We start from the raw sequence: 20,250 nt of genomic DNA, 5'->3' as shown, positions 1-20,250 counted from the left end.
TTAAGAACAAAAACTGAAGTTTCTGAAAAAAAAAAAAAGAATTCTCAAGCCTGCAAGATTTTAAACTCAAGCTTGCAACATCAACTCTTACTGAGTCTCCAGCCTGCTGGCCTACCCTACAAATTTCAGACTTGGCAGCTCTCACAATTTCATGAGCCAACTCTTTAAAATAAAGGTTAGAATAAATAAAGAATAAATAAAGAATTATTTAAAATAAATCTCTCCTCTATGTATATACATATAATATGTAACATATTATTATATATTATATGTATATAACTTGTCTAACATCATGTTTAATAAAGGAATCTATCTATCTATATCTCCTATTGGTTCTGTTTCTCCGGAGAACCTTGCCTAATTAAGGCAAGGTTACATTAAGGAGGTTAAAAGTAAAATAACATAATTTGACCTTGATTCTTTTTTTTTTTTTTTTTTTTGCGGTACGCAGGCCTCTCACTGTTGTGGTCTCTCCCGTTGTAGAGCACAGGCTCCGGACGCGCAGGCTCAGCGGCCATGGCTCACGGGCCCAGCCGCTCCACGGCACGTGGGATCCTCCTGGACCGGGGCACCAACCCGTGTCCCCTGCATCGGCAGGAGGACTCTCAACCACTGCGCCACCAGGGAAGCCCTGACCTTGATTCTTGATGGTCAAATTAGTGGGGTGTCTCTAACATCTCTGATATTTAAAAGGAAACCTTCCCCTAAACAGAACACAAGCAAAGGGATAAAGTAAGTGAACAGTCCTTCACCAGCTTACTTCAAAGTAAATTTTTATGATTCAAAGAGTAGATTTTATGGAAAAATTCCATCTTTTTTTCTCTCTCTTTTCTGAAGAGATAGATCTGCTAGGCTGGGAGCTGATGGGAGGGACTAAGGGGGAACTATATGTCCACATGATAACTAGGCAGAGACTTAATACAAATCGTAAACTAAGGATTTTCCCACCTAACCTTCTGAAGAGGCGCGCTGATCTGCAGTCATTCGGTACCGTATCTCCAACCTCCCTCTGCTCTTGGCTCCTCCCTTCTCAGAAAGGACACTACACAGGACTTGGAGGGGAAAATTGTCGAGGACCAGGAGAAAGGGCCAAGAAATCTCATCTAAAGCCCCTCCATCCCTCACATCACTGCCTTTTCGATTTCTGAATATAAAATATCTGCCTGCTAGAAACAGTTCCTATCCTGTCACCATGATTTAACTGTGACATTAAGTGGGATTCTAACATAATCGAGGCAAGAAAAAGAGTCTTTCTGAACAAATGTGAGGATCATTTGTAAATGGCAGGGTTAGTAAATTAAATATATCTGTTCTGCTTGATATAATAACCACCATTTCATGTGCTTACTATGTACTAACTACTGTTTTAAGTAATGCACACATATCAACTTGCTTAACCGTCACAACATGATGGAGTAGAGCTTCACTTACTCGCTTGAAAGAGGAAAAGTCTAAGGCTCAAGTATGTTGCATAAATTTTGCAAAGTTACTCTACCAGTAAGTGATAGAACCAGGATTCAAAAGTTTGTGCTTTAAACCACTTACGCCTCGTTACTTTCTCAAAAACTCCAAGGGGACTCAAAGGACTGTTTTAAATAGTAGTTATGACAGGCAAGCACCAATCGTTTTTAGTATTGGTGACCTTCATGTTCTAATACTAGTATTCATGTTAAACTTTCACATTTGTACTCTGATTCCTCCTTCAAGCCCTAAATAATTATACAGCCAATTGTTTACTTAGAAATGTGTTCATCCATTCTGCTTTTATGACCTGAGAAAGCCTGAAAAGTCAACAGTAACACGCATTGTCACTAAGTGAAACATTTACCTCCCAGTGGCTTTCGTACGCTCATCGTTCCCCATTTCTGAGAATCTGCCATGCTTCCTCTTGGGATTGTTTCTTTGTCTCTACCCTCTTCTATCATTCTTCGTCTCACCTTTACTTTCATCTCTCTTTGTATGTCTTATGCTTATTCCTCGTTCTCAGGATCATGGCTGAGCCCAAGCATCAGTCACTTACGGAGTAAACCAGCAGGCTACTTGCTGTTTTCACCCATATTTCCCTCCTCGGCAGCAACACCTCACCCTCCACATGCTTCTGGATCCCCCGGGTGTATGATCTTAGTGGGCAGCAGCAGAGTTTGAGAAAGGATGGGAAAAGGCAGGAGGGCAGTCATAGTGTGGAATATCTCACTGGTGGAGAAATACATGATAAGGATACCTAATCCCTAAAAGCCAATGATCCTTAGTTGATTTGGTTGACAAGGGAACTCCTGTAGGACAGTGCTTAAAGGCATGTGCTTCAGGGTCAAAGTGTGTAGTTTGGAATCCCAGCACTGCCATTTACCAGATCCAATCCTGGGAAAGTGATCTGACATCCCTGTGTCTCTGTCACCTTCACATGGCGCATTTAAACCTCTGAGCTAAACATTTGGTGATGACAGTATGTTGCCCACTGGTATCAGCTATTATTACTTAGAGTCACAAAGCTTTAGACTTGGGTGACCTTTTAGAAGTCAATTCCTAACTTTTATTGATAGGGAAACTGAGAAAAAGAAAGGAAGTAATTTGTCTGAGGGTACACAGCAGATTTTCCTACTCAGTGGGCCAGGATATTCGCCACACTATCAATGGTCTTTCTAGAAACTTCTTGGTCACAGTGCCCTCTCTATTGTTTACGCCTCACGTATTAAAAAACAATGTCTGTAAGTTGTTTTTCCTCTTGAGTTGATGGATTTATGCTGAGCCATTATCTCACCTATCTGCTATGAGGGAAGGAAGGAAAACTAGACAGGATTAGGGATGCCAGAGACAGGCATGGGTCACAGTGGAGTAAACAGCACCCACCGCAGCCTCACAAGTGCGCTGTGGGCAATGAAGTAATCAGCCTCACACAGACCTGGAATAATAAAAAAAAAAAACACGGGGTCATACTGACCACAGAGTTCATCCTTCTAATTCCCTGACAACTGTAGGTTGATAAAAACAGGTCCCAAGGTAGATTAAAAGACCTGTGCACAAGTATGTTCATTGAACTCAAATCTTGTCTTTATTAATCTAATCTGAACAACAAAGAAAAAAATTTTTTAATAGTTTTAATTCTGAACTGACTGGAACAAAAAAGACAGGACTATTTGATTAACATGGTAGTGGTCTAGTCCTATAGCAAATTATGAGAATCTCCTCTGAGCTTAATAGTCCTGGGGAACAAATAAATCAGAAGTGATTGATACCTCTTCATCTACAACCACAGGATCCCACAGAACATTCGTCTGGACATAGAAGGAACTGCTAACTGTGGGCTCAGACTCTGAAGACTCAACCTGGATGTGGTCCTGCGCTACAGAGCTGCCTGAGAGCCTTCCTGGGGTCTGAGGTGGCTTTCAGATAAGGGACATCACCCACTTGTTTTAATCTTGCTTACTCCAAATTAAATCTCTTCATCCAGCTCATGTATTACCTTATTCATTGCTAGTCCCCAAATCTCTGTGCAGACTTATCCTTTGGATTTAAACCTTCGAAAGATATCTCGGGGCTTCCCTGGTGGCACAGTGGTTGAGAGTCTGCTTGCCGATGCAGGGGACACGGGTTCGTGCCCCGGTCCGGGAGGATCCCACATGCTGCGGAGCAGCTGGGCCCGTAAGCCATGGCCGCTGAGCCTGCGCATCCGGAGCCTATGCTCCTCAACCAGAGAGGCCACAACGGTGAGAGGCCCACGTACCGCAAAAAAAAAAAAAAAGATATCTGGATATAGCCAGGTGGAAGTGAGGGTGGTAGGATTTTGGGTGTTTTGGGTGTTTACTTTTTCGCTTTTTTATAGACTTTTTTTAAGAGCAGTTTTAGGTTCACAGCAGAATTGAGCAAAAGGTGCAGAGATTCCCATGTTCCTTCTTGCGCCACATGTGTATAGCCTCCCCCATTACCAAAATCTCCCAAGGGGTAGAGTTGTTTTCACTCCTGTCATTCACACTATTAACTTTTTTTTTTTTTTTTTTTTGCGGTACGCGGGTCTCTCACTGTTGTGGCCTCTCCCGTTGCGGAGCACAGGCTCCGGATGCGCAGGCTCAGCGGCCACAGCTCACGGGCCCAGCCGCTCCGCGGCATGTGGGATCTTCCCAGACCGGGGCACGAACCCGTGTCCCCTGCATCCGCAGGCAGACTCTCAACCACTGCACCACCAGGGAAGCCCAACATTTTTTTTTAAATTGTTCCCTCCTTGTTACAAACTGGCAGCTGCCATAGTAAATATCGGAACATATCTTGTTTTCTCCTTAGCATGTTTATCTCTGCCTCCCAGGCGTTTCTGTTCTTACTAAAATCATAGAAGCTTCTCGTTCCATCACACTGGCACCACATACACAAAGCAGCCGGGAAGACATTTTAATTATTCCAGACCACAACACCTGAGGTACACTTCTGAGTAACTACTAAGAAGGAAGCTTTAGAGACCCATACAGGGAAACCAAAGGCTGAACTAGACTAAAACCTGAGGTGTTGGCCATAGCCAGTCACTGCAAAAACGGCGTCTGAACCTGGACTTCCTAATCCCAGTCCAGGCCTCTTTCTGCTGGGGGTGGGGACTTTTGGGATGCTGTCACCTTTGAGGAATAGCATCTGATAATTCATTAATGAAACACACTTTGGAGGAGTAGAGGCCCATTGGTCGGGTCCCTCTGAGAACGAATCACTGCTCTAAGACAAAGTGCTGTGGGGAAGAGGCTGGGGTGTGGTGTGTGTGTGTGTGTGTACACGTGTAGGGGTGGGACAGGGTAGGCTGCATTTTCATAAGGATGGTAATAGATCAAAGGACATATATTTTGGTCGAGCTGAGAAGTAGTTAGAAAGCAGAGTGGGCTGAGAACCAAGTACTGCATATGCTACTAACTTGCTGTGTGATCTTATGGAAATCACGTTTCTTCTCTGGATCTCAGTTTCCCAATCAATAAAGTATAAAGATTGCTTACTACCCTTGCAAAAATATGATTCTAGGAGAGATCTTGAAGGGAAGAAGGGGGCAGAGGGAGGAAAGGAGGAGAAGGAGGCTGAACCGAAGGGAGGTAAGTGTGTGTGAGGGAGGGAAGAGGGGTGGAGAGAGATAGGAAATGTCTTTTAATCCGATAGTGGAAAAAAGTTGAAAATGAAACTGTGCGCCCCTTAAGGTCTCTATTTTTCATCTTTATGCATTTTTACTGTTTAGATATACGGAGTCATTTTTGGATAAACGTAGATTGAATGAATGGAAAGCCTGGGAAGGCCAACAGAGGAAAAGAGCTAGGGGAGAAAAGAGAGGAAGCGAGCTGGGGAACACTCTGCGCGCCTGCTCTTCCTCGGCCTGTACCCCCCCTTAGGGGGCGGGACCTTCCGGCCAAGGCCGCGTGGGCGATCGCGAGCTCCCACGCTCCCTCTCGCTTCCCGGTAAGCCGCCCCGAAACCGCCAGGGGGCGCTGCGCGGCGGCCGGGCCGGCCGGGGCGGGGCTGCTTTAAATCGCGGCGCCCAGCGGCTCGGCGTCTCAGTCCCGGCCCCGAAGTAGCTGCGGTTTCTCGCCTACCAACTCCAGCGCCAACCCGGACCCGGACCCGGACCCGGACCTAGAGCTTCTCCAGCGGCGACGCAGGGAGCAGGGCTCCCCGCAGTAACTTCCTCCGCGCAGCTCCGCCACCCCCGGGAGTCCCGGGGCGCACCTGCAAACTCCCGCTTGTGCACCGGCCGCCCCCGAGCCGGTGCGGGAGCCCGAGCGAGCCATGGCCAACGCGGGGCTGCAGCTGCTGGGCTTCATCCTGGCTTTCCTGGGCTGGATTGGCTCCATCGTCAGCACGGCGCTGCCCCAGTGGAGGATTTACTCCTACGCTGGCGACAACATCGTGACGGCCCAGGCCATCTACGAGGGGCTGTGGATGTCCTGCGTGTCGCAGAGCACCGGGCAGATCCAGTGCAAAATCTTCGACTCCTTGCTGAATCTGAACAGTGAGTGCACTCCCTACTCCCGCAGCTGTGACGCAGGGACCCAACCCCCCAGTGGCTCCGTTTTGGAGGAGTAGCTACCAAACGGACCCTGTTGTGTGATTACATGTCTATCAACCTTCAGTGGATCAAGTCTTCTGATCACGTGTTCTGCCATGAGGAAGTGAGAGAGACCTGTGGCTTGAGGAAGGGGAGGCCCAGACCTAAGCTCTTGTTTTTCCTCTGACACCCTGGGTGACACTTTTCTGTAGGTGTGGTTTCATCTTACATGCCTACGACTGGGGTGGTGATGGAGCGAGTGAAGGCCAAACTAACGAGCTCTTAGGCCTCTCCTGGACATTCTCAGATTCTGTGAAAATTGAAGAACTGTAGAGTTGGGTCAAGAAAATGATATGCCTTGAAAACTTTGGAGCCTGGTAGCTTCTCCAGTTTATAAAATTAAATAGATAATCCCAAAGTTATTACATAGGATTTTTTTTTCCCAATCTGTCTTTACTGTGGGTTTTCATAGGAGAAATCACATTCCTACATGGAATGTCCCAACCTAATGTCTTCTACTCACTTGAGTTTGAATCTTTTGATTCTTTTGACTTTTAAGATCCAGTAAGTGTGAGGAAGCCCCTATGCATCCCCTGGTGTGACTCTTTTTTTTTTTTTCAAATAAAGGAGCAATTTTAATTTTTTTTTTTTTTTTTTTTTTTTGCTTGCTCCAGGTCTTAGTCTCTGCACGAGGTGTCTTCGTTGCGACATGCCGGCTCCTAGTTGTGGCATGAGGACTTTTAGTTGCAGCATGCATGTGGGATCTAGTTCCCTGACCAGGGATTGAACCCTGGCCCCCTGCGTTGGGACCTCAGAGTCTTACCCACTGGATGACCAGGGAAGTCCCTTGAAGAAGCCTCTTAAGATTCTCCAGAGGGTTTAGCTTTCAGGCCAAGAGTGTTCAGAAGAGGCAGATTGTATAATGTTATTTTGGAAAGTGAAGGTGGGTAGCAGGTGGAAAAAGGATGACAACAAAGAGAAGTTCTAAATAACCTCCCTTCATAATATGAAGGGAAGAATGGAGCCACTGAAGACAAATGCCACAAAGGAGACACAGCTGATGAGCTCAGCGTTCAGGAGAGTGAGGGCGGGTCTTCTCTTGAGTTTCTGCCTTCCACAAAGGAGTTTCTGTGTAATGGATATTGGCTTCTTATTCTGTCGGGTTGGAAAGGATTATGTAGAGAGAAATAGTCCTAAAGATGGTGGAAAGACGACAGGAATTTTTTCCTTTCATTTTTTTTAAAAATAAAAGCTTTTGAGTGTCTTGTCAGAAACTCATTAAATTCCCACTTACTTAGGTGATAACAATTCACGGCTAGAGTATCTTCCTTGAGATATTACATTAGTTGTCCTGAACCTTGTGTCTGTCATGCACTTGGACTAAATTGAAGAAAAGCTTCCTTAGTCTTTGCCTAGACAGGCAAGCCTGCCCACAAGTCCCCTTTGTGTGCTGATGGTAAGCAGTGTTGTCATCGCTCAACTTTACTTCAGTTGTTTTGTCCACCTCCTGCGTGTGGTTTAGTCAAAAGCTATATACTTTAGAGTTGTTAAATCTGTGCCAAATCTGTTTAAACCGCTTGAGTACCTCTGGAATTTGGTGAGTCAGTGTACATACAGTAGTTTTTTTAGTGTTGTCATTTCAGCTTTTCAAACTTACCGTATTAGGATTCTTTTATGCCAAACATAAGGAGTATATTAGGTACACACCTTTATATAATCATTGAATCTACCCATGGATGGATAAATACATGTAAGGAATTGTATCAGACATATCATATTGAGGAATTGGCAGGTGGAGACCATTCTAAGGGCAATTCCAGAGAGGTCTCTGATTCCTCTGATCAAAATAGTTCATTTTCTACATGTTTAAATAGGTTTCCTGTTAACTGCCTTAAACGACCAAATGAAATCAGATTGATCCATGTTGTCAATACTCAAACAGGTCATCCCTACTCATGATAATGTGTTAAAATGTTTTATTTTCATTTATTCCTAATTAATATAGCTGTTACAGTTTTTAAAGCTGTGGTAGAAGATCTAAACAATACCTTCCCTCTACCCCATACACATTTTGGAGATTTCTTCCTGATGAATTTTTTTTAACTCCAGATCAGATTTCTTTTCATTTTCGTTAAAGCCAGAGTTTATTGAAGGTGGGGCTGAGGCCTTTCTCTCAAAACTGATTCCCAGAAGGAAACTTGACTCATTTGTACCCTCTCCAACCTGCCAGTAACTAACTAGACGTCTTTGGATGGAGGCCAGAGAACCTACCTGTCTCCATTTCTCTACCTGTACATATGTGCTCACACCCACCTGATGTAGAGAGGTGGGGAGGTGATTCATTGGCTGGTTTTGGTATAGTTCTGTGACATCTAGAGGTGAACAGGATTATCTGTACATATAAGCAGTGTTCCTTGTAACAAGTCGTGTGCCACAAAGTGCTTTTAGGTAAAAAGCTTAGCTAGAAATTTCTTGAAATTGTACCTTGTTCTTTTTGTCAGTGGAGCCCATCTGGCAACTTAGGGCCGAGATTCCGGGATTTATCAAGGTTGTAGCGCTGGATATATTAAAATCCCTTATTCCCTTTCTCTAATTAGTTTCAGCTGTAAAAAGAACATGACAGTGTCTATAGGGATACAGTCTGCATAAGCCAATATACGAAAGGAGATACAGCCAGGCTTCTTCAGGTGGTTCTTGGAAAGCAGTTTATGAAAATGTAACTGGGGAACTTCCTGGGGAAACAAATCTTATACCGTGGATTGTGGTTTTACTATGGTTGAGACAGTTTCACTTCCATCCAAGTATGGATGTTTATTGACATTGATGACTGATAGTTGGAATATACAAAAAAGAGTGTCGGATAGAGTTGCAGTCGACTTTTCTTGATTAAACTGTACATCTTGCCTTGTTTTGATCCAATTCTCAAACTTTTGGCAAGCTAGTGCCTATTTCATGTGCTTAGTTAATTGCTTCTTCTGGCTTGACTTTAATAGCTAGAGCTGTCCAAAGACTGAGTTGCCCCAGGAGGTTGCATGGTGGGAGGTGGGAAAGCAGAGGAATAAGTAAGCGTTTTGAAGGAATGTTGTAGGGAAAAATCCAAGTCCCAGACAAATGGGAGGTTAGGCTAGACTTTCTCTAAGTCTCATCTAGCCTTGGGATTCTGTAATTTGTTTATAAGTTCCTCTAGGCTGTTCAACTTGCTTTGCATGAATCCACATGTGTGTTGGTGTGCTTTAATAAGTACTGGCTGTGGGTGAAGTTTCCCAGCACTCTGACCATGATGTTAGGCTCAATCAAAGAACAAAATCACTGACTTGGACAGTCTTTGAAGCACAGGCAGAGAGGAGGGCACCCGCTTACACTTCCCTAGACTGCATTATGCCTGCTGAACCAAGGGTGTTTAAGGGGCCATTTGTGTTCAGATCCGTTTCAAGAATTAGTTCTGACTTTTGGAATGATGAAAGTCAAAACCCAAAGCCAGGCTTGAGTACTCAATTCTTACCCTGGTCTTGCACTAACTAGCCATGTTTATAGTGGTGATCCACTCAATTCCTCTGGGCTGTAGTTTCCCCGCTTATGAAATAGGGCAGAGTAGGAGGAGTGGGGAGCTGAATCCATGACTCATTCATCCATTCGACAAGCATGAGCCAGGCCCTATCTGTGTTCCTAGAAATGCAGCTAAGAAGATTGGTAAGATGCAAATGTTGATTCCTTCCAGTGCCAACATTCTTTGTTAATAACTGCAGTGATGGAGCAGAAACGGCCAAGGGGCATGGTTTAGGTTTCCTTGATTGGAGTGATGAGTAAGAGGCACAGAGGTCACATGGAAGCATACATTTAATCGTGAGGCAATTTCTCTAAGAAACAAACGAGGTGGCAGAACTGCTTGGCACATCCTGAAAAAGTGGTGAGCCCTGTCTCTTCCCAGACCACCGTTATTGACTGTGCTGGAGTCTAAGGTCACACCCAACGGCCACCAGTTCATGGTCAATCAAATGGAAATGCTAACAATGAGGACTCTTGAGAAACTTTGAACTTGAGCAAAAGTGAGCAATTTAATAAGGGAAGAAGTCACGGGAGTATAGTTCTGTGACACTCTGTGATGAGTTCCTTTAATCGCAGAGGAGAGAAGAGGATTTTTGTTCTAGTCAGCCAGTGGTCAGTTTATTTATTTGCCTAATACTTATTAAGGGACTACTGATGCAAAGAGAGACTGTGTGAGGATAGAGACATAATCAAAATCTACTTTGTTTATGATATATAATCATAGGGTAATAATATAGTAATATGGCTAGTAAACAGCATGAACAACGTCACATAAAGAAGATTCTGCTGCTTGTATAGTAAAACTTTAGAAAAGCTTTAGAAGAAAACATTCCACTGACTTGTCTATGCTTGTCTTTCTACGCTTATGTTGATTAACTTCACTGTAGTAGATCAGTAACTTCTAACTCATTTCTTATCTCATAAGTAGAGATCTTTGTAAGTATGTTTTCAGATTATACTTTCAGGTTGCAAGTGGTAAGAACTCCTTAAGGAGTCTTTAATCTCAAGATTATCAGTCTAGCTAAGTATAATATAATTAAAAGACTGCCTTCTCCGTGTACTGCTGATAATGATGAGGATAAATAGTGTAACTTGTTGAATGTTTGCTCCAAAGACAACTTCTTTAGTCGCTGATAATAGTATTGTAGAGGTATCTGCAAATTTAGTGGGCCAGAAAGGAACATATTTGCTTCTAGATCTGAGCCGATCAGGTCAACTCAGAGATAATAGTTCAAGACTGTATCTCTCTAGTCTAAAATATTTTGCAGCTTTCAAATATTTCTCAACTTCTCTGCCCTACTGATCATTGTTCCACCAGAAGAAAACTTCATCTTGGAAGCTAATTAGATGCATAATTTAGAAAATTTTTTAAAATTATATTGGGTTAAACAAAAAGTATGAATTTTTTCGCCCTAGATGAGTTTCTAGCTTTTAATGATCTAAACTAGATCTGGCTTTATGTAGCAAGATTTTAGTATTCTGAGGCTTTCTAGGAAGGCGTTTCTCAGTATTATTTCAAAGATGAAGCTTAACACAAAAGAGTATTTTTACCTATCATAGTAGAATTTTTAAAGGATAAAGACATGTTCAAATTTAAATTCACTGAACACAGATTGAGTAATCCATGAAGCTTGCCAGGTACTGTTCTTAGTGCTTTGGATGGAAGTATGAACAAATATTTGGCCAAGTCATCAAGGAGCTCACAATTACATATTTTAGATCTCTGACTTAAAAGGCTTCCGTAAGACGTTAATTTGAAGGATTCATATGGTTCCAGCTTAAAACTGTACAGTTTAGATTCTATCTGCACATAAAACCCTCATAACTTGTAATACAACACTTGCTTACTTTGATCTGTAATTCACCATTACATATGCCCAACTAGTGAGTTTTCATGCTATTATGATTCTCAGCCTTTTTTTTGTATTTTACATTTCCCTCCCCCATATCACTATAGTTAAGAATTCATCCAGACGTCTCCAGTGATGCAAGATGAGATTTTGTGACATTTCCTAAGTCAGTGGATACCAGGACGTAAAAAAAAAAAAAAAATTCCTTCACAAAATAACACTATTGCTTTGTCAGATTTTTCAAAACAAAACATGATCTCCTTGCTCTATATGGTTTACATGATTCCTGAGTATAGGTTTTTCCCCCCGGGTTTTTTCCCCCATTTTCTCCATAATTTTTTGTGCGTTATGAAAATGATACATTGTTCTATAAAGAAATAAAACATACTAGGGTTTGTAGCACATGGAACAAAATATCTGTCCCTTCCCCCTTAGAAATTTTGTAAAAGTAGTGGAACGAGTAAAATGGGGCATGAATTAAATGTGCTTTCTTTGAGAACTGAAAGGGAAACAAACTTAGAGGTGAAGACAGTGAAAATGAGATAATTCCAGACAAGTGCAGGTGGAGCCTTGGAGTGGTTGATCCATGTACGCTCCCTGCCTGGGTGGTTTTATACAAGCCTGACTCAGGAGACTGAGGTCCAGCAGACTCCTCGTGAAGAGTAAACCTTGTGATCCAAGTGCTTAGACCTGCTGGGCTGGTGGCCTGCTGTTTTCACATGAAGCACAGATCAGAATGATTATAGAAGCTGGGTCTGGTTTGGGGCCCTATAACTGGAACAAAGTAGAAAACTTCGAGATCAGAGAAAGCAACCACAGTGGTGAATAAAGGGTTGGAAAACTGAGCTTAATGGACAAACAAAGCAAAAGGTGGTGAGAGATGTAAGGGGCTATACATACTTGAAGGGCTATCATATGAAGACAGAGAGTAAAAATCTTGTCACCTCTTCTTTAAGACCCTCCAGTGACTTCTGATCACACTTAGAATAAACTCCAAACCCCTTCCCCTAGCTTGCAAAGTCTTACATGATAAATGCCTTCTGCCTACCTTGCTAACCCACCTCATTTTACTTTTACATCCTACCATCCAGCAGTGACTAGCTTTGCCAGTTTGTCCAGGGTTGAAGACCTTCTCAGGAGCCAGGACTTGTAGCTTTAAAACTGAGAGCGTCCTAGGCAAACGGACAGGTGGTCCCCCTGTCCTCCACGTGGATCATTGTGACTTTCAGTATCTCCTCTTCCAGTGTTCCTTTGCTTGAAATGCTTTCCTTCTAAGTGGAACTTAGGACCAAATCTGAAATCTGTGTTATGTATAAGAGCTTAGTTATTTTTTATTTTCCTTCTAAGTAATGACTGTCTTTGCAAAAACTGTTGGTAAACCAAAAGGAAGGACACACCATAACTGTGGAGTCCTTAGTATTTTCCTCTTCATGCCACAGTATGGTTTGTGATTCCAAGGAAGAAGTGTCACAAACCCATGGTCCGTGAAACCTGTGTTTTGATTCAGGAGTTCTTGTACCACCCTGGTACCACACTTACAGTAAGTGTGTGGCTAGGGTGCACACTTGCGCACACACGTTTATGGGGGAGTAGATCTATGAGGGGAGCATGGAAGTGCCTATGATTTGATTTTAATTGAATCAAGTAAAAATTTATCTTGACTTCCAAAATATCTCTCAAATGCAGTTTAAAAAATGCCTTTGATACTTTCAGAAAGTGGTTACTATGATTTTATCATAGATTGCCTGGTTATGGCAAGGATGGAAAAATTAACAATTTAAAATTGATGTTTTAGAAATCTTTATGATTTGTAGCCTAGGTTCTCCACCCTGAAAATACTGACCCTGAGCCTAGGTCTAAATAGAGAGTGAGATATAAAACCTTTCCATGATGTCAGCCACTTTTTTTTTTTTTTTTTTTTTTTGCGGTACACGGGCCTCTCTCTCACTGTTGTGGCCTCTCCTGTTGCGGAGCACAGGCTCCGGACGCGCAGGCTCAGCGGCCATGGCTCACAGGCCCAGCCGCTCCGCGGCATGTGGGATCTTCCCGGACCGGGGCACGAACCCGTGTCCCCTGCATCGGCAGGCGGACTCTCAACCACTGCGCCACCAGGGAAGCCCTATGTCAGCCGCTTTTGAAGACCATCAAGAAGTCAATTGTTCCAACTTCTCCTTAGAGATAACTGTCATTCACACTTTACATAATAAAAAGATGGTCCCAAAGAATAATAAGTAGCTCACCCAAGATAGCATGCTTAGTTACAATGTAAATATTTATATATGCAAAAAAACTTGTCACCTGTTAACACTGTTAAAGAGATAATGATCTTTATTTGAAGGAGGAAATAAAGATAGAATTAATCAAACTCATCTAACCAGCGTAGTTTCAGCTCTTTTTTCTTTGAAAGTCTGTGTGTCTTTACGCCACAGTGATGGTATCACCTTTTTACTCTTTAAGATACATACTGGCATAATCTCAAACTTGGCCCTATCGATTTGATCGTGACTTAGTATGCCAATGACAATAACAGGAAATTAGAAAATTAGTGGAATCCTGAGAAATACTACATTGAATTATCTGCTATTTTACAATATAGCAGTTTAAATAGTTTTAAAAACTGGTGATATCTCCGAATATAAACCTACTATGTTCCAAAATAACATCTCAAAGGCTATTATGTTTTGTTCTAAGAAAATGGTGTTCATATCTCCCACCCCACCCGCATCACTGGAGATACAAGTGTTGCTTATCCAGCCATGATAATCTATGAGAAATTCACTAGTTGTCTTCCAAGTTCACCCACCCAGATTTTCTGCAGCTTGATGAGTGGAGTATAAAGCTATTGACTATTACCAAGATATATTGTAAACCATTTTAATTATAAATGTTTTAACGTTAAGGATAACACATATGATTGTTATTTCAGAATTTAAAACTCCATTAGTGAGGATTAAAAATGTATTAGTTCAGCTAAACCTATTCAACCAAATCATTAATTATTTTTTCAGAGGATTTTGAGTTTAATGTTGAAAACGTAAACTGTTAGAGCTGGAGGAATTCTTATTCATCATTCAGCCAGGTATTTGTTTTTCTGGAGAAGAAACTATGTTGGTTACCTGCAGAAACATCCCTAGAAGCAGAGTCTCCTGACTCCTGGTTAGATTTTCTCTCTTCCATACAACATTGAAATATACTTGGTCTTCTACCACTCTTCTCTTGTTGGTCTAGGCGTGATTTTTACATGTTCTAAAATGTTTTCTGTCAGGCACTCTGCAAGCAACCCGTGCCTTGATGGTGATTGGCATCCTGCTGGGACTAGTAGCCGTCTTTGTGGCCACTGTCGGCATGAAGTGTATGAAGTGCCTGGAAGACAACGAGGCACAGAAGATGCGGATGGCTGTCATTGGGGGCGTGATCTTTCTTATTTCAGGTAAGAGAGGCCCTGTCCCCCTTAGACCTTATTAAACTCTCTCTGACATGGGTTAAGGTATCGTTTTTGCTTTCCTGAGATTATGGTGGATTTGTTGCACTTGAATCGATTGAATTCACTTCCTTTAAAATCTGAAGACATAGGAACCTTAAGTCCATTTGAGTTTCACATTCTCAAACAGGAACCAAATGAAAATCTGTATTCACAGTGGACAGGTCTATTCCTTGAGGTTTCAGGTGCCAACTGGTGGGTAAAACCATTCTCCCCAGGTGAAGAGAGATTTTTCTATCTAGCAAACACTGAGGAACAATTCTATGTAATTCAGAAATTTTCTGTAGTGTCTCTTCCGATGCTATGTGGGAAAGATGGGGAATGGTGAGAGAGAACATAAAGAATGTGTCAATCATACAGGTGTGTGAGGAATGAATGAGACTGGGATTATTGGAGGAAAATGAGGACATCATTCCACGTGGGCAGATCTGACTCCAGAATAAACAGGTGGTACCCGTAGATCAGTGAAGAGAAAGGTCAGTTGGAGTGGAGGTGAAATGTTGGAACGGTAGGGAATAAGAGTAAATGAGTTAAGAAAGAAAACAATAGAGAAAGGCCTTGGAAAAAAACCTTGACAAAAGAGTGAGATTACATTTTCCATAGAAAATGAATGTGTATATATTGCTTTATTCAAGTGTTGATATGTGACGTTTGAGAAAATGAAAGCCAGAAGAAGACATGGACAGGTCACTTGTAAAGCCTTATAATAAGGTTTATATTAAATAAGATTGTGTTTTTATATAAAACAATAAACTATTATATATACTAGTTGTCTATTGTTTTGAAATGGACTAGTATATATATGTATGTATGTATATATATATAGTAGTAGTATGTAGTAGTCTATTGTTTTTGAAAACAACTCCAGTGATATAATCTACCACTAGGAAACACTAGAATTAGACTTTTTTCTCATTTTCACTTTAACAAAAGTATGTGGATTTCATCAATAATGAAGGAAGAGTGCCTGTGGCTTTGCTAAAGGTTTGGTTAAAGTTTATTCAAATTAATCCTAGATAGCATTTTATTCCCAACAGTTTGATTTTACATCAAAGGCTGTGAATGCACTTACTGTGTAGGACCCTTCCTCCGCTTGCCTTCTTGTAACTCCGGTACATCACTTCCCCAGTCTCAGGGACTTCCTAGGGAGTGAGGCTTGCAAGTTCTACAGCACTTGCATGGTCTGCTTGAGCAGCCAAAGCAATGGTGTTTTCTCTCAAGTATTAGAAGCAATTAGGTTGGACCACTTTTTTTGTAGGAGGAAGGGAGCAGAGGGGGTAGCATAGAAATATTTAATCTGTCTAAATCGATGAATTTTTAGAATGGCTATAAAAAGAAGTTATTTAATTTCTTTGGATAAGAAAAATCAAGGTGTTGTATACTTATAAATGGTAGAGTGGGTTATTTTGACTAAGTAGTTTCTCTGGCCTTACTGAAATGTGAAAGGCATGAGAAATTGAGCGTTCAGCACATATTGATCTGATGTGGCACTTCAGCGAATCTCATGGCAAGACCTGGCACATCTGGCCAGTGAGGTTGTAGGAGTTCAGGTGATCTAGTGCACTCTGAGACAGGTCCTACTCGTTCTTGCTATCTAGCTATTTACTTTCATTTTGATTCTTCAGAAATGTGAATTTTAGGGCTTCCCTGGTGGCACAGTGGTTGAGAGTCCGCCTGCCGATGCAGGGGACACAGATTCGAGCCGCAGTCCGGGAAGATCCCACATGCTGCAGAGCAGCTGGGCCCGTGAGCCATGGCCGCTGAGCCTGCGCGTCCCGAGCCTGTGCTCCGCAACGGGAGAGGCCACGACAGTGAGAGGCCCGTGTACCGCAAAAAAAAAAAAAAAAAAAAGAAATGTGAATTTTGAGTTTTGGTCAAGAAGAATGTAGAAGGGTTTTCATCTTCCCTTTTGTATTGTAAGTGACAAGCTTTACTAATAAGGACTTTGGTTTTACCAAAAGTAGTCTAACACAGTGATGTATAACAATATATTTGAAAGAGATCTTAAATGACATGAACCAGCTGAACATTTCCAACAGAATGTTGTTTGTGCCGGTGACCTTCAACTCTAAGTGAATAAAATGACATGAACATTATAAACTATGCCTAACTCCCACCAAATATTTTCATCTGTCTTAAGAGAATACTTAGAATAAATCATGTCTGAACCTCTAATCTCCCTAAATTAAAGTCGTCTGAATTAAAATGGATTAAATTAAAAATGTCAGCACTATTGATGAGATTTAATTCTTGTAAAATACTTATAAATTTAATGAGCCGTATATTTATGCTCAGTGTTCCACAGTGATTAACAGTCTTTTGTTTTGAATTTCTGTAGGTCTGGCTATTTTAGTTGCCACAGCATGGTATGGCAATAGAATTGTTCAAGAATTCTATGACCCCATGACCCCGGTCAATGCCAGGTAATGCTGTTCACTCCTAAAATAGTTTGTTCTCTGAGAAAATACCCTTTTAATGTTCTGCAAAGTCCAGCTTGTGCCGTAGCTTCCCAGATTTGCTATCCAGAATTTTATGGAACTTCTGTCAAACTTGAAAATAATTTGAATGGCCTGTGCCTCATGTCTGATCATTGCTTTAACAGCAATGATTGCTTTAACAGCAATAATCATTGCTTTAACAGCCTGTATTGATAACAAAATGAACTTCAAAGTAGAAAAGTTCTAAGCTGTATACTTTCCAAGTGTATGCTGGACTTTTTTTCATATTTAAAAAATGTTTTTAAGATTAATAAAGATACCAACATATTTGAAATTTTATTTTTGAAGTGTATTCTGAAACTTTTAACACTTGTGATTATTTGTAACTAAACACAGTTTATGACTGATTGCAAAAATAGTACTGTTGTAGAGGTTAACAAATAATATGTCGTTTCTAATGGTTTAATCCTCTTTATGAAAAAACAATTTATTTATGAAAAAGAAAAGTTAGCACTTTGAAATACTGTGTTCCATCACAACCATAAAAATAACTTTAGAAAGGTCATCCTTCTTAATATCGCAAGTTGTGGAAGTTAAAGGGCTGACTCTTGGCTCTCACGTAATGACACCCTTTGATCAGAGACACGGCTCTTTGTCTCACTGTGTTCACATCTTTAAAGCCGGATAACTATATTCTGAGTCAGAATGTTAAGATGTAATTATTGTTTGTTGAGTGCTAAGACGAATGGATGAAAAATCCCAGTGGTGGAGAGATAAGGTATGCTTCTTTGTATAAAATCACCCACATAGAGGAGAACACATACTGCAGTGATTGTGTTGGGACCCATCCCATAAGATCTACACTGTAAGGACAGAATCTGCTGGAGGTCAGTAGGCTAAAATTTTACCAGTAATGGATATGAAAGCACTTTATAAATTGCTAGACACTGTATGCTTATTTACGTTGTCCCACATGATTCTGAAAGCAGTCCAGTGAGGCAGATGAAATCATCCTGCTTTAAGAGAAGCAGCAGCTGAGGTTGAGAAGAGGAGTTACTGGCCCACAGTTTAGCAGTTGAGAGTTTGCATCAGAATTCAAACTCAGGCCTTATAAGTCTAGATCCAGCCCTTCTCTCTCTTTATTGTCCACCATCAGTCACAGATCTTCTCCCCAGAAGTATGGCTTCATACATCCACCTGGATCAACTTAACCTAGAATGATCTATGAGCTGATTAGAAGTCTTTTTCGTAAAACCATAAATTTCAGATTTCAGTGATTGACTATTGAAAACTCTGTCTCCAACACCCTCTAGCAGTTTCTTTGTAGAATTTGGTTGCTACTTGGTGATAGCATGACTTGTTAAGTTTTAGCCTAGGAAACCATTGTCCAAACCTGACTTCCAAGGTATATATAAACATGCTTTACAAGTCTCCTACACATGAAAAAGTCTTTGGAACTATTTATATAATTAACCTGGTGTTGCATGCCACATTGCCTGATCTACTATTGCAAATTGTCAACAGCTGCAATGTGAACATTCTCGTGTGTGTGTCCACAAACCTTAAAGTACTTCGCAGAACTTAAAGGGATCATGGGGGATTTTTTTTCAGCAGAAAAAATATAATGAGTGTGATATTGATTTCATTCTTTAATTATATTAGAGAAGTTTCCAGTGATTCACTGACTAAGCAAATACATTGTCTCTTCTTTTTAGGTATGAATTTGGTCAGGCTCTCTTCACTGGCTGGGCTGCTGCTTCCCTCTGCCTTCTGGGAGGTGCCCTACTTTGCTGCTCCTGTCCCCAGAAAACAACATCGTACCCAACACCAAGGCCCTATCCAAAACCTGCACCTTCCAGTGGGAAGGACTACGTGTGACGCAGAAGCAAAAGGAGACAACCCTGTTGGAACAATCAGAAAATGAACATTGAAATACTGTATTGGAGTTAAGGTCTTAGATTTTGACTATTGTAGTCTGAACTGTGGTATTACCAAAAGAACATATTTTGTTAAATACCCATTGCTAAAAATGACATAGTCTTATTTTATCTCCTTTCCTCAATATAAGAGGGGAGCCTTTTCTATTTGTATTACTGCTTCCCACTGAGTCATCATCTCAAATGTGGGGAGAGGGCATTCCTTAAATATATATAGATATGTACATGTACATGTTTTTCTATAAAAAAGTTAGGTAGTAAAGCCTCATTATGTTGGTACCAGCATTCTTAAAATATATCTAAAAAAAGAAAAATATATTTATATTGATTAAATAAGTAGTTTATTTGGTATTCTTCTCTTCTTTCTTTATGTATACATATATAATAGGTCAAATATCATTTACCCTCCTTCATCAGCTTTTAATGTCTTTCACAGAAGACCTGACCTACTTTACCAAGTATGAATTATTTCAGTTCTTCACATGTGCCCTTTTCATATGTTTGTATCATTTTTTTTTTTTACTATGATCTTAGAGCGCTTGCTCTGTCACCATTCAGTCATTCTTCATGACTTTGTTTTTTGTGAGATTGGGCTTAACTCTCGATTCTGGTAACACACTTTTATGCCTACAGTTTAATTCCTAAAGTCAGTAAGAATCTCTTACAGACCAGAGTTTTGGGAGCAGATCTTTCTGTGTGACCAGATGGTATATTCCTGTTGACCTTCCCATATGCTCCCTGTACTCTGACCTGTAACACACTTGTTTGCTTTGAAAATATTTGTCCCATTGAGGAGCTGTGTGCTGCTTTCCCAAGTGTTGTGACACAATTCTATTGATTGAATTTTTTGACCTACTTATTCACAGTTGTATATCCTCCCAAACTACCTTTTTCTTGTCCCCTTCCTCAAACTGTATTGTTTTCTCGTATAGTTTACCTCGTCCCAGAGAGGGATGACCTTTTTGTCTGAATGAAGTGCTAGACTTTCTGTAGTGAC

At 41.1% G+C, this 20,250-nt stretch overlaps 1 protein-coding gene across 1 annotated transcript; it reads left to right on the top strand.

Moving 5' to 3' along the window:
• The first annotated feature begins 5,499 nt into the window (after window positions 1–5,499).
• Window positions 5,500–19,561, top strand: CLDN1 (claudin 1). The gene is made up of 4 exons (XM_065875746.1): window positions 5,500–5,965; window positions 14,663–14,827; window positions 17,217–17,301; window positions 19,032–19,561. The coding sequence occupies exons 1-4, from the start codon at window positions 5,743–5,745 to the stop codon at window positions 19,192–19,194; spliced, it is 636 nt and encodes a 211-aa protein (XP_065731818.1). The 5' UTR covers window positions 5,500–5,742; the 3' UTR covers window positions 19,195–19,561.
• Window positions 19,562–20,250: the final 689 nt, after the last annotated feature.

This window comes from Phocoena phocoena, chromosome 4 (genome assembly GCF_963924675.1).
Source record: "Phocoena phocoena chromosome 4, mPhoPho1.1, whole genome shotgun sequence".
In the NCBI taxonomy this organism is placed as follows: Eukaryota; Metazoa; Chordata; class Mammalia; order Artiodactyla; family Phocoenidae; genus Phocoena; species Phocoena phocoena.
Note: the sequence above shows the minus strand (reverse complement) of the source record. Positions and strands in the feature narration are given on the sequence as shown.

Excerpts from the sequence above, each read along its gene's own strand:
- CLDN1 (XM_065875746.1), top strand. The coding sequence starts at position 5,743 with ATGGCCAACGCGGGGCTGCAGCTGCTGGGCTTCATCCTGGCTTTCCTG. Across the intron at positions 5,966-14,662 it reads CTCCTTGCTGAATCTGAACA|GCACTCTGCAAGCAACCCGT; the intron begins GTGAGTGCACTC and ends GTTTTCTGTCAG. Across the intron at positions 17,302-19,031 it reads ATGACCCCGGTCAATGCCAG|GTATGAATTTGGTCAGGCTC; the intron begins GTAATGCTGTTC and ends TCTTCTTTTTAG.